Source organism: Borostomias antarcticus, assembly GCF_949987555.1.
Source record: "Borostomias antarcticus genome assembly, chromosome: 8".
Lineage (NCBI taxonomy): Eukaryota > Metazoa > Chordata > Actinopteri > Stomiiformes > Stomiidae > Borostomias > Borostomias antarcticus.
The window spans coordinates 7,178,627-7,192,704 of NC_140241.1; the positions used below are offsets into that span (position 1 = coordinate 7,178,627).

General features: G+C 45.0%; 2 protein-coding genes across 3 annotated transcripts in view; one reads left to right on the forward strand and one right to left on the reverse strand.

Annotated features, from left to right (window-relative positions):
* Positions 1-331: 331 nt before the first annotated feature.
* On the forward strand, positions 332-8,582 carry crot (carnitine O-octanoyltransferase). Of its 2 annotated transcripts, XM_084442643.1 has the most exons (17): positions 332-352; positions 845-973; positions 1,190-1,314; positions 2,164-2,345; positions 2,561-2,685; positions 2,811-2,919; positions 3,050-3,143; positions 3,237-3,362; positions 3,466-3,567; positions 4,909-4,992; positions 5,074-5,181; positions 5,731-5,861; positions 5,962-6,085; positions 6,273-6,351; positions 6,436-6,529; positions 6,618-6,737; positions 7,076-8,582. In XM_084442643.1, exons 2-17 carry the CDS (start codon positions 859-861, stop codon positions 7,194-7,196), a joined length of 1,839 nt encoding a protein of 612 aa, XP_084298769.1. In that variant the 5' UTR covers positions 332-352; positions 845-858; the 3' UTR covers positions 7,197-8,582. The 2 variants fall into 2 exon arrangements, with proteins under 2 accessions (XP_084298769.1, XP_084298768.1); XM_084442642.1 differs by having other exon boundaries at positions 6,273-6,529.
* A 135-nt stretch (positions 8,583-8,717) lies between these two features.
* abcb4 (ATP-binding cassette, sub-family B (MDR/TAP), member 4) overlaps positions 8,718-14,078 on the reverse strand; it is an 18,826-nt gene continuing 13,465 nt past the window's right edge. Inside the window, exons 23-28 of the mRNA XM_084441570.1 lie at positions 13,839-13,979; positions 12,824-12,980; positions 12,453-12,650; positions 11,712-11,918; positions 10,177-10,323; positions 8,718-9,706 (exon numbers count right to left, since the gene is read on the reverse strand). Of these exons, the coding sequence (XP_084297696.1) occupies positions 9,500-9,706; positions 10,177-10,323; positions 11,712-11,918; positions 12,453-12,650; positions 12,824-12,980; positions 13,839-13,979 (1,057 nt within the window). The 3' untranslated portion in view covers positions 8,718-9,499. The remainder of the gene's footprint in view (positions 9,707-10,176; positions 10,324-11,711; positions 11,919-12,452; positions 12,651-12,823; positions 12,981-13,838; positions 13,980-14,078) is intronic.

Consider the following 14,078-nt stretch of genomic DNA (forward strand, 5'->3'; position numbering starts at 1 on the left):
CAGCAGCCAATAAGTCCATTTCTCCTCGGGCTCTGGGATAAAGCATCTAGCCTAGATTTAGATAATATTATTGGGTGTTTTATCATGTATTAAATGGAGGGTATTTATATTGGCAGTAAAATACGATGGATCCCGTTTCGAAACGAATTGCTACTACAACCGGGGTTAAGCAAAGCGATTTTTCTGAAAGCGATTTCGGACGCAAATATATCTTGTCTACTGCCTCGCTGCAGTCAGGTCAGGTCATTACGCATGCGTAGTGTCGTATGTCCCGAACTAGGGGAAAGGTGATGAGAAGTAGGCTAGTGTATACCAACATTGGAGGCAATGACTAGCGCTTCGGGGTGTACATGTAAGTATCCGTCTATGTCGTGCAACTATCTAGATAATACAACACCACCTGGTAGGCTACACTGAGATATCTTCAGTCGAGAAAACTGAAATATAACGGTTTCTCCTATTGTTTTGTATGCTATTTGCTAACGCGTTAGCTAGTTTTTTGTTTCTCTACTCCAGAATGTAGGTCGACCTCGTTACATTCTGAAGTTAAGAAACAAACAAAAACGTCACTGCAACTAGTAGACTGCATTTGTCTCGGGGGTGGATGCAGCTTTGTTTATCTCTATGCTACGGACTATTTCCAATCGGTGATTGAGAGATTAGCGCTGCCCGACAGAATTGCTGATCCGCCAGAATAATTCTCGCTTCTAGCTGGTAGATCCAAAGACGGAAGGTTTTCCAACTACCTCGATTCGAGAAGGAGCAATATATACCCATAGACCTAATGACTACTTTGACAACTGGTATACTGGTGTGATCGACCCTGCTTTTGTCCTTGCTCCAGCTCGAGCAGAAGAAATGGCCAACCGGGTGTCCGAGTCCCCTGCTGAGCGGACGTTTCAGTACCAGAGCAGCCTCCCTCCTCTGCCTGTCCCGACCCTGGAAGGCAGCCTTGTTAAATACCTTGACGCAGGTTAGATGAATTTTTCTGATTGTTTTGTTGTCTGTGTGTATATGGTATGCTTATGTCATATGAGAGTATATATATATATATATATATATATATATATATGTATATATATATATATATAATGGACCTCCGAGCTGTCTTTAATAAAGTTTGTACTACTACTATGCCTAAGTAATGTTTCTGTTTACATTCAACTTGGTTTGTGAATTTATCCTTCAGTTCGTCCATTTGCATCAGAAGAGGAGTACCAGGCTACAGCTGGTATTGTGAGGAAGTTTGGAGAAGGCATTGGCAAGGAGCTGCACCAGAAGCTACTGCACAGAGCCAGGACCAAGAGGAACTGGGTACTCACTCTCAACACTCACATGTTTCACAGATGGAGACTTCTATAAGAGCATTGACACAATTACAAAACACATGGCTTTAATGACTGTGTTTGTCTGCAGTGCGGGTCCTAGCACATTTGGTGCCCTATGCGAGCCTCACCCCCGTACATATATGTTCACACCCTTAGCCAATCACACCTTTGGCAGTGATTACAGCTTCAAGGCATCTTAGGAAAGAAGTTACAAGCTTGGCACACTTCTTTCTTGAGGTGTTCTGTCAGGCTGAATGGGGAGTGTCGGTTAGGGCTGCACAATTAATCGTGAATTAATCGAAATCGCGATTATGACCTCCGCGATTTACTAATCGCAAAAGGCCGCAATTAAATTGATTATTAATTTTGCTTTGAATTGAGTGTGCTAGGACTACACGGACGAATCACAGGTGCTTATGCTGTCTGACCAATCACATGCGTTCCCGCTGAGTGGTTACGAAAAAGATGGTCGCTCAAGCCCAGCAGGTCATATGCAAACTGTGCAGAGCTAAAGCTATTACTTTGAAATATTAATCGCAATTATTAATCGCAATTATTATTAGGGCATTTTGCGTTCTACATAAGAGGGGGGCGCATTTTGCGTTGCGTGGCGTTCGGCTCAACAGGCATTCTAGGCTTGGTTGAAGTAGCTACTGTGTCCTTTTGACCTGTCATTGTCATCATCTTGTGTGTACTGTATGTAACAATGTGATCGCCATTTAGGCACATGTAACTGACTGACTCCTAATGTCTGACGACACTGTTGGTGTTTATGTCCTCTGTATTTCTTTTATTGTACATAAATAAATGATTCAAATGTGTTTGATCCCCCCAGTTGGAGGAGTGGTGGTTTGATACAGCATATCTGGAAGTCAGGATTCCCTCCCAGCTGAATGTAAACTTTGGAGGTCCGGCACCCTACCTGGAGCACTGTTGGCCCCCCAAAGAGGGAACACAGCTACCCAGGACCAGTATCGGCATGTGGCATATACTACAATACTGGGACATGATGCGCACGTAAGACCCCCCCCCCCCCCTCCCGCCACACACACACACACACACACACACACACACACACACACACACACCGTTTTATCATTGTAAGGCATGGCCTCCAGGCAAGGCTTGGAGAGAGGCTCTAGCCTAAATGTTAGAGAAGTAGCTACTGTAGTAACTGGAAGGTTCCAAGTGGATCAGTGGATTTCAAACACTCAGTTACTTCTGTGTTTTAGGGAGAGTTTGGCGCCACATAAATCTGGTAGTGTCCCGTTTGATATGGACCAGTTCAGAATGCTGTTCTGTACCTGCAAAGTTCCCGGAGTAACCAAGGATACCATCCACAATTACTTTAAGACTGGTAAGGGAGTGTCTCTCTCTCTCTCTCTCTCTCTCTCTCTCTCTCTCTCTCTCTCTCTCTCTCAAATAATCTCATACAATCTGCTTCTGAATGGTTTCATCTTTTTTCCATGGTGTGTGTTATAGAGAATGAGGGTACCTGCCCCTCCCATGTGGTGGTGATGTGTCGTGGCCGGATCTTTTCTTTTGACGCGCTCTACGAGGGACAAATCCTCACTCCCCCAGAGCTGCTCAGGTACTCGTCACATCTGTGTTTCTGTTCTAAGTGTTCATATGTAATACTGTCCAATGTCAAACCCTGCTCTGTGTGTGTGTGTGTGTGTGTGTGTGTGTGTGTTTGTGTGTGTGTGTGTGTGTGTGTACAGGCAGTTGAGCTATGTGAAGCAGTGTTGTGAGGGAGAGCCAGAGGGACATGGAGTCGCTGCCCTCACCTCTGAAGAGAGAACACGATGGGCCAAGGTAATGCTGCATGGAAGTTTCTATGGAGGATGAAAATCACTACCACACCTCCCCACCTCTTAACACCCCCCCCCCCCCCCTGTCTCTCTGCAGACCAGGGAGCATCTGATGGGTTTAAACCCAGTTAATAAGACCATCCTGGAGACCATCCAGAGCAGCCTGTTTGTGATTTCCCTTGATGACTCGAAACCATATGCCACTGCAGATGACTATACACAGGTACAGACCATACACAAACAAGCACACGTAAAATTATGTGTCAGTTGGAGAGAAATCAGCATGTGTTGTATCCTATTGTGTGACCTCTGAACTCCAAACCCAGTTGACCCTGGAGGCCCTAACAGGTGACCCCACCATCCGCTGGGGAGACAAATCCTACAACTTCATCTCCTTCTCTAATGGGACCTTTGGATCTAACTGTGACGTAAGTGTGTGTGGGGGGGGGTGGGGGGTGGTGAGGGTGATGGGTTACGTCTCACTGGTCATTAGGGATGTCAAATAAATACTTTGACTTTGGGGAAAAAATGCATAATCGATCTTCAAAACGTAGATTAGTTTAGTAGGCTACTGCAAAGCAGTGTGTCACCTCCCAAGTCCCGCCCATCTTCTAATTATGCCAAAATACATTTGGTGCGTTTCCCAGTTAAGATAGTTTTTAAGGAGTTAAGATCTCTCCAAAGAAGAGGTCAGATAAGACGGAGCCTTAAGTTAGTAGTGTTTCTCAGACGCGTTCTTAGTGCCGTTCTTAAGACAGCGCTAAAGAAGGCTGTTAAGAAGCGAACTAACCGGAGCTGTCCACCACCTTGGTGCTGAAAACAAATCAATCGATGCCAGGCTAATCGATTGTTCCACATAATAACATGCTCCCAAATTAAGTTTTGATGTAGGTCTGGCTATGCGAGACTATCTCCACACTTCGTTTACGCTGTGCCGGAGACGGGTCTGGCTGGACATATTACCATTCTGCAATAATGGTAATTGTAAAACCAATCACAGTCGTCTTGGGCGGAGCCAGCCACGGACGCAGCGACGGTGCTCTTGCAAAATAGTCTGGATCGAATCTGATTGTTGCTGAGAGAATCTCTCGACCCGAATCAGATTAATTTGCGTCACCAGTCTCGCCACTGATTTGGCAGTGTGACAACGAATGACGAGGTTTATTGCCAATTTGTTTATTGCCAATTTGTTTATGTTTATTGCCCGCGATTATTGCAGGCTGAATCCACACATCTCCCATTCCCCTGCTGTTCTGCCCACCTATTCTATGTAGGAATGTGTATGTAATGTGCTAAACAAATTAAATAACCTTTCTCGCATTGCCCATTACAAATATGAAACGCCAGTGACAGACCTGACACAAATAATGACCCTTAACCCGGATAAAAATCTGACCAAATAAGATAATGAAACATGAAATGAAATTGTATAACATTACACCCCCTCCTTCCCCACCGCCCAATGCATGACACTTGGCAGCCCTGTAATCCTAACAAACTGCAGGATTTTCAAGGGCTTTCTCGCTACTGGGGCCCTGGGTAGTCAGGTGAGCTCAGTTGACAGCCCTACTGGTCATTGATTTCAATTGTAGCCGAGTGTGTGCCTGCCGAACAACTGTAGCTGTCTCAAGACTGAGGTGATCAGGGAAATGATATTCTCTACGTGTCAGGTTCTTGTAAGACTGACTACAAGACTAGAATAGGCCATGAAGTCCAACATAGTGAACCTATCCTTTAAGTTTAACTTCTGCTCTTTCTGTGTGTTTCAGCATTCTCCATTTGACGCCATGGTGCTCGTGAACCAGTCTTATTATGTGGACCAGCAGCTCAAAGCTACAGGTGGCAAGTGGAAGGTAAATATTTATAATGTACGTTATCTTTGGTTTTGGGAGTGCTTACCGTAGAACTCATTGGCTGTATGTTTGTTTGTGTAGGGCTCAGAGTTGGTGAGGTCTATGCCCGTTCCTGAGGAGCTGGTGTTTATTGTGGATGACCGAGTCAGGAGTGACATCAACCATGCTAAACAACAATACCTGGAGACTGTGAGTCATGAACGCACCACACCAGAATACATATCACCACATCTAACTTTACCATGTTGTCTCACAGCAGAGCACCACAGTCCTGTTTTCACCTCTGAACCCCCCTGACCTTAGACCTTAGTCCTAACCAAGATGGCGCGGACCACTCCAGTCATTCGCCGTCAAATTAGCTCCGCCCAACTGCACAACCTCACCTATTCCCCCAGCATCTCATCCCTTCATGTATTTATGTATATACTTTGTATCTTGTATCTCCATACATAACATTGTTTCTCTTTATATATATATATATTTTACCTCTCTATATTGCTTAGTGTGTGCACAATATATAAGCTAACATAAGAACATTTCACTACTTGTTGCACCTGTATGATGTAGTATGTAACAAATAAAGCTAACCACATGATGTTTTGAAATAAGGTCAGTTATCTCACTTATTGTAAGGGGGCTGTACACACACACACACACACACACACACACACACACACAATTCACACATAGTCACACTGTCTTCTGACCTGTGGGTCTGTGTGTTTTCTGGTCTGACAGACGAGTGACTTGCAGTTGGTTTGTTATGCCTTCACCTCGTTTGGAAAAGCAGCCATCAAGCAGAGGAATCTCCACCCAGACACCTTTGTGCAGATGGCCCTGCAGCTAGCCTTCTACAGGCTGCATGGCAGGTAAGGTGTGTCTATCTGCCCATCCAATCCTTCTCTAAACAATACCTCTCCAAAATGATAAGTATCCTCCCTCTCTTCTCTCCTCCACCCTCTTTCTCAGGCCAGGCAGTTGTTATGAGACAGCGATGACTCGAAGGTTCTACCATGGCAGGACTGAGACCATGCGTCCCTGTACCCTGGAGGCACTACACTGGTGCAAGGCCATGCTCGACCCCACTGTCACGGTAAGTGTGTGTGTGCGTGCGTGCGTGCGTGCGCGCGCAAGAGAGACAAAGAAGGAGAGAAAGAGAAAGTGTGTACAACATGGGCGTAACTGGCCTTAAATGAATGAATTTGACATAACATAACTGACCTGTTCTAGATTCTCCGTCTGAAATACATCAGTTGAGTTTAACATTGTTGTTCTCTCAGGACGATGCCAAGAGGACAGTCCTGCAGCTGGCCTTCAACAAGCACAACCAACTGATGGCAGAGGCCCAGGACGGAAAAGGTCATTGTCTGCGAGTTCATTATCTGAAACGTCGCTATACTGTCCTACATGTTCTTCAGATCAAAGCGTATGTCTTTGTCTCAGGTTTTGACAGGCATCTCCTAGGCCTGTACCTGATCGCCAAGGAAGAGGGACTTCCCATGCCCAGTCTCTTCACTGATCCTCTCTATGCAAAGAGGTAAGAGCCACGACTGCTCAGGTGTCAGGTGTGTGAGTTTAAGTATTTATAATTGTGTGTTTGTGTGCGTGCGTGTCTGTCTCTACAGTGGGGGTGGCGGTAACTTTGTGCTGTCCACTAGCCTGGTTGGCTACACCACAGTTATGGGGGCTGTGGCTCCTATGGTGCACCATGGATACGGCTTCTTCTATCGGATCCGAGATGACAGGTGAGCTATCATGCACACGCACAGTCTCATCATCAAAACTGGACTGTGTGCCCTTTGGTAATAGCAACATGTAGAATTTGAGTTGCAGCAGTCTAGTGTGCTCACAGTGTTTACATTTGTGCAACGGACATTTTTGAATGTTCTATACAGCAAACCTATTACACCGTGCATCAAAGTATGATGGCATCTGCAACCTTACAAAATGTGTGTGTGTATATATATATCTTTTAAATATGTATGTTATATTTGGTTTCAGGATGAAGAGTTGTTTTTTGATGTCACTAAGTGGCGATGCTCTTAAAGTCCTTGTGGTGTTGGATCTCTACCCGTTTCTTTAGAATTGTGGCTTCCTGTACGGCGTGGAAGTCCGACCCAGAGACGAACGCTGAGTGGCTGTTCCAGGACCTGTGTACCTCCATGCACCAGATGCTACAACTGACCACCACCTCCCGGCTGTAACAGCCGCCCAAAACCAGGAACCACTCCAGATCGTCTCTTCTCAGCTACACCTCTAAGCTCTTTCAACCCTTAGTCTTACTTACCTCCCTACCTACCTACATACATGTCTACATGTAGACACTTATTAGCTGACCGCTAGTACTACCTTGGCTATATTAGGCATGTTTGTATTCTGCACACAACAATGCAAAGGCACACTATCAATGTAGCTGTTAATTATTACACATAACTTGTTTTTGAAACACTGTTTCCATATCCTGTAACTGTAATGGATAGTTGATTTTGACTGGAAGGGTTGATTGTTTGATGATTTATTGTGATTTTCTTTAGTGTTTTTGGGGGACACCCTGTTTTGGAAATGTCGATTTTTTCCTTGAATGATTGTTTCTTTAGATTGTGTTTTGTATAGACTTAACAGCATTAACTCTTTGAACAGCATTAACTCTTGGACCATAGCTGCTGCAAACACACCTGATATGGTGTTCTGTAGTGCTGTACTAGTTGCCTTCGCTATGGAGACAGACAGGATTGCTGTTTGGATAAGAGTGTAGCACTTGTAGCTATTGGACTCTTTAGTAGAGGCTTCCTGATAAGGCCTTAGATTGGGAGGAAGGTTGATTAGACAGAGATATAACATGTTTTAATCTGTTTTTATCTCATACTTGACCAGACACAATAAATTGACGGTAGGATAATACCGTCTGGCATTTTTTAGATTTTTTTTAATGGCAACCAATTAGGGCTTGACCTTGATTGGCTTTGATCAATTGATTGTAGGGCCTTACCTGCCGTGTTTGGGCATTATCCAAGGGGCCTATTCAGTTCAACATTAGTCACCAGAGTACAAATCTTTTTTTGTACTATAATTTGAACAGAAGTGTAAAAATGTGAACCCAGCAACCCAGCCTGTTTTAGTAGTATACAATATGCAATATGCATAGTAGTAGAATATGCAAAATGCCCTGCCTCAAGATTCTTGTCTGTCATGTTTAATTTTCCTGAATGCTGTTGAAAAACTGCAATAATCTATCCCATAATCGTACAGCCTCCTTTTAACTTGAATACGCATGTCTCCCTCAAGCCTTCTCACTGATCCCAATGGATGTAATAATATTTGACTGTGAATATGTAAGAACAAGCTGCAGCCTAAAGGAACACGATCAGATTTGATTCACCTGTTAATGTAGGCTATAGCATCCAGATCCATTTGAGATTTTTGTACTTTTTCTTCTGGATTAATAGAACCGCCCTTGGTTCAATCAGCCAAAGGGAAAAATAAAGTCTTATGCCTGAAATATTGAAATCAATGTATACTACAGGATAACTATACTGTAGGCTACTTGAACAAACTGTGTATTTATCTAATGACAAACAAGTGTGAAGTGAATCTGAGCATTGTTGAGTGTGATTTAAAATGGCACAAATAAAATGTATAATCACCTTGTACAGTCTTGTGATTTTGTGTCACTTCTGTTGTGTAAACCATGGATATGGCAGAATCAGGTTGAGGGGACAGTTCAGTAACTGAATAAAAAATATTTTTTAATATGTGCGTACAAACATAGAAGTTGTACATGGGGCCTAAGCAGATGTTAGTTATTTCAGTGCAGTTGTACAAAACATAACTTGATTCTTTGGCAAAGAGTGCTTGAGAGGCTCAAACAAGCTTGCACATGCAAGTACAGCAGTCAGGCAAGCACTGTTTGGTCCCTTTACTGAAGATACCACAGGCACTACCAGTAACATGAATACATACAGAGCTGAATGAACTTAATCTCAAAACAAGTACGATTAATACAATTATCAAAACATGTCTTAAAACATTAATCAATATAATAACCTGATTTCTGAGATCCCAGAGTCAGATTCCGTCATACAGTACATTTTATCCTGTGATACAGCAATGTGGCACATTGGTACTTTGGTTACGAAGTAATGGAAATGAATAATAGACACTAGGGTTCCAGCAGCTCCAACAATTCCATTTCTATCCCCTCCTAGTCCTCTATCTTCCACTTCTGGCCCAATCTGTGTACATAACAGATCGCTCATACGCCAGCAGGGGTCAGAAGCACAGATTGGGGCGACTGTACACGATCCACTCGGACAAAACAACCCTTCCAACATAAAACTTAACAAAAACATTATTTTTTCAGAGTACAGTGAGAACGACACCTAGATCTACACCCTAGATGGCGCCATTAAACCAGGACAAGGACACAATCCCTGGTGGTGGTGGCCTGTGCTGAGACGCATTGCCCCCCCCTCTTTCTCTCTCTCCCTCCTCCCTCCTCCCTCCTCCCTCACTCTTTCCCATAGCCCAGCTGTGTGGTGACCAGTGTGTAGTAGACTTCCTTCTTGGCCAGCAGCTGTTGATGCGTCCCCTGCTCCACCACCACTCCTCCCTGGAAGACGGCGATGCGGTCAGCGTTCTGGATGGTGGACAGGCGATGGGCCACGACGATGCACGTCCTGCCCTGCCGCGCCTGGTCCAGAGCGTCCTGCACCACCTGCACCCGAGACGGGGGGACGTGAGACGGCGGCGCGTCAGAGCAGCGCACGGGTACAGCTTCACACGCAGCTCACAGCTTTCACCACAGGGTAGAAAGACAGGCCCGTAGCCAGGGGGGGGGGGGAGGGGATCGGGTGGATCGAACAAACCCCCCCCCACGACCAAAGGTCACGAATTTAAGAACAAAGGTCCGCACCCCCACCCCCCCCGTCGACAAATCGTCCGCGAATCTAAATAGACCGTTCGCACCCGCCTCCCCCGTCAACAACTCGCACACCCATCAAAATAATCTGTCAGCGCCCCCCCCCCAGTCCCCGTCAACAACTTGCTGAGCAACGGGACCTTCGAGAAAAATGCGATAAGGTCCGCTTTTTCATAAAAATGAACCCCCCCTTCCACAAGGCTGGCTACGGGCCTGAAAGAGAACGTAACGGAAGCACACACACACACACACACACACACACTCACCCTCTCGCTCTCGGTGTCGAGGGCGGAGGTAGCCTCGTCCAGCAACAGTAGTTTGGGGTTGCGGAGGATCGCCCTGGCGATGGCTACACGCTGCTTCTGACCGCCGGACAGCTGGGTGCCCTTGTCACCCGCCTGAGTGTCATACTTCTACGAACGGAGCGATGGAGGGAGAGGGGTGCAGTACAGAGAGTGAAGGAGAGAAAGTCAAGAGTGAGCTCACATTCAGAAAGTCCAGGGTGAGAGAGATAAGAGAGAGAGGTGAATTCCCACATTCACATTGTACAATGCTTGAATAACCATGACTTGACCATTTTAAAATAATGATGAATACAAATGATGAATACAAGTGCAATGATCCCAGGAGTGTGGCCTCCACGTTTTAACGACTTAGTAACTATTTTTAATGACACACTGGGTGCAGCCCTTGACTCTATAGCACCGATAAAACTGAAAAAGGTCGTAACTAAGCAAAAGGCTCCATGGAGGAACGAGGAGAGAAATGATTAACATGTAGGAGAGCTGAGCTGAGGAGACCAGCTACAGGTCCACTGCAATATTCTCCAAGAACACCTTCACTCTTTTAACAAGTCCATAAGAAATGCTAGAAGAGATCACTTCTCAAAAGGGATCTCTAGAAATCAAAACAATTCCAGGGCGCTCTTTTTAACGATTGATAACCTCTTAAATTCCCGCCCCCTATACACTTATCAACATGTCCCCTACTTCAAAGTGCGAGGAATTTGTAGCATATTTTACAGACAAGATAACTGACATTAGGATGAATATCACCCAGTCGAGACCAAATGTTTTGATTGATGGTTCTTCCCCCGCAGAGCAGAGTTATGAACCTGTTTACTCCAGTTGACAGAGATACTGAGCAAAGTGGTGTCTCAACTTAAGTCATCAACCTGCCCCCTTGACCCTATTCCAACCAAGTTCTTCAAGACTATTTTCGACTCTGTATCCGGGGACACTTAAGCTATTGTAAATTGTTCCTTCAGTACAGGCATCTTTCCAACAGCACTTAAAACTGCCCTGGTAAAACCCATCTTGAAGAAAAACAACATGGACTCCTCAGTCCTCAGTAATTTTACCTATCTCCAACCTCCCCTTCTTAAGTAAAATTCTAGAAAAAAAATAAATAATAATAATTATCCTAGTTGCAAATTGTATCTTGGACACTTTTCAGTCAGGTTTTCGGCAGCATCAGAACACAGCGCTGGTCAAGGTTGTTAACGACCTCAGAATAAATGCAGATTCGAAAAAGCTCTCTGTCCTTGTCCTCCTAGACCTGAGTGCAGCGTTTGACACAGTAGAGGGAACAGCGTAAGAGGAAAGCTGATCCCACTATCAGTTTACAGGCCTTGATGATGATCTACGGTTAACTCATCCTGCAAACAATCAGAGAAATGCTTCCGTACTGAACCAAACACTATGAAGTGGTCACAGCAGTACGGTTTGTGTAGTAGTGAATTAATATTAATGCTAGTAATTATTAGTAGAGTAGTAGTATTCCTCTAGTATTAAAACAGTACCTGTGGCAGGCCGTCTATGAAGCTGTGTATGTTGGCTGCTTTAGCAGCGTCCTGTATCTCCTCCATGGTCACCGTGCGACTGTTGTCTCCATAGGCAATGTTCTCAGCCAGACTACAGTCGAACAGCACAGGCTCCTGGGATACGATGCCCATCTGGGCTCTCAGCCACTGAATGTTCAGCTGCTTCACGTCACTCTTATCCAGCATCTGACCGGAGCAGATTAGAATGAAGAGGAGAGTTACGGCAAGGGGAAGAGAGAGAGGGGGAGGTAGAAGGGAGTCATATGAATTGGCATAATTCAACATTGGGTGACTGTTTGATGATACCAGAAACATTCAAATTGTCATCCATCCAAACTCTCTCCTCTCCCACAGGACTGTCTGTTGCGTGAGTTTTATTATGATAATAAGGCCTTCAGATGAACAGGACAATAACCTAGTGGACACCCACGCAGACACACGCTCACTCCTCAAACGGACCTGTAAACTCAAAGGTCTATCTCCCCTCAGAACAGTAGAGTAGAGGTTATAATAGGGCCTGCAGTGTCAACCTCTTGGTCAGTTAATCAGTAGCTTCTGAGGCCCAGCAATAATGTTCAGCAACTGAGGCCCAGTAATGATGCGTCTAAAAAACACTGGAAATGCATCATATAATTTGCCATCCACTAGATCCCTACCAATACCACTACATAAAAACAAAGCTGAAACGGTGTGTGTGTGTGTGTGTGTGTGTGTACTCACCACTGTCCCCTCTAGAGGATCATAGAACCTCTCCAGGAGTTGTATGGTGGTGCTCTTGCCACAGCCACTACTCCCCACCAGGGCGAGCGTCTGACCCTTGCTGACCTTCAGAGCCAGGCCCTGCAGGACAGTCACCTCTGGGCGGGAGGGGTAGTTGAACCTCACCCCCCGGAAACACACGTTACCATCAAAGTGGTCCTGCAGAGAGGGGGAAGTGGGCGGGGCAAATGTTAAATATGAGAAAAATATGAGAGAACAGAGAGAGGTGGAGAGGAGAGAGAGCGAGCGTGAGAGTTTCTTTGTAATCATACGTATATATCTTTGAGACGGTGTGTGCGTGTGTGCGTGTGTGTGTGACACGTTTAGCGTACCGGGGTGTCTCCCTCTTCTGAGTTATTGTCAATGACAGGTTTCCTGTTGATGAGTGCCATGAGGTGGGCAGCTGAGATCTTGGCCTTGGCATAGTTGGGAGTGAAAGAGTTGGCCTCTCCTACGGCCATGGCCCCATAAATCACAGCTGAGATCACCCTGAAAGACAGAGAAATGGAGAGAAAGAGAGAAACTAAAAATTAAATTAAAAAAATTAATCTAAAAATAACATTTTCTGCGGTTGCTTTTATAAAATATAGTATGCAGGGTTCGCCCGCTAGAGTGATTTTCAAATTCAAATTCAAATCCACTACTATCACACGGCCCTGATCCCTCTGACAGCTGCCCCTAATGTTATCTAACACAATGTCATCATCATAAAACTCGTTGTGCACACCTCTCACCCAGAGATGCAAAGTATAGGGCTCCCTATAAGCAGGCTAGCACCTTGTGCCGCCATTGGTGTGTGAATGTGAGTGTGAATGGGTGAATGAGAGGCCATTGTAAAGCGCAGTAAGTGCAGTCCATTTACCATTTAGTATACACAGAACCTCCCAGCCGTGAACTGTATACTACATCAAAATTATAATGAAATCTAGTGTTGTATTTCATAATAGGAAGTGTACAGGATACCCCTGTTATTAGTTATTTAAAATGGCAAGCTGACTCTTTATTTGTTTCTGTTCAATAACACCCCTGGGTCACCTGTCAGCTGGCACATGTCAATGTTGCCATGGCCATCAGACCCCTGTTGCTATGGGTAATGAGTCGATCAATCCTCTCTCACCTCTGACATGCTTCAGAGAGAAGTAATCATTAACTATTACTGAGGCGACCTTTACCTCCTGTCTCACATTCTTGTCAAGTCTGGATATGCCTGTGTATATTTCACTGTCCTGTACTGTACACACACACACACACACACTCACACACACCTAACATATACTGTACTGTACTCTCTCCCAGTGTCCTTGATCTTTCTTATCCTGAACTGACCAGTCAGAGGGGGCTACTCACAGGAAGACTCCTTCGAAGTCCATCCTTTGGACCTCAATGAGCCAGGCACCGAAGCGAAAACAACCAGCATAGGCAAAGTAGATCGTGGCCTGAGAGAAGGAGAAAGTAATACCATAGATATGGGCCTTTTTCTGGGAGTTCCTGTAGAACAGAGAGAGAGAGAGAGGAGAGAGAGAGAGAGAGAGAGAAGGAGGAATAGGAAGAAAGAGAGAAGGAGAGAGAGACAAGGAGATAGATAGA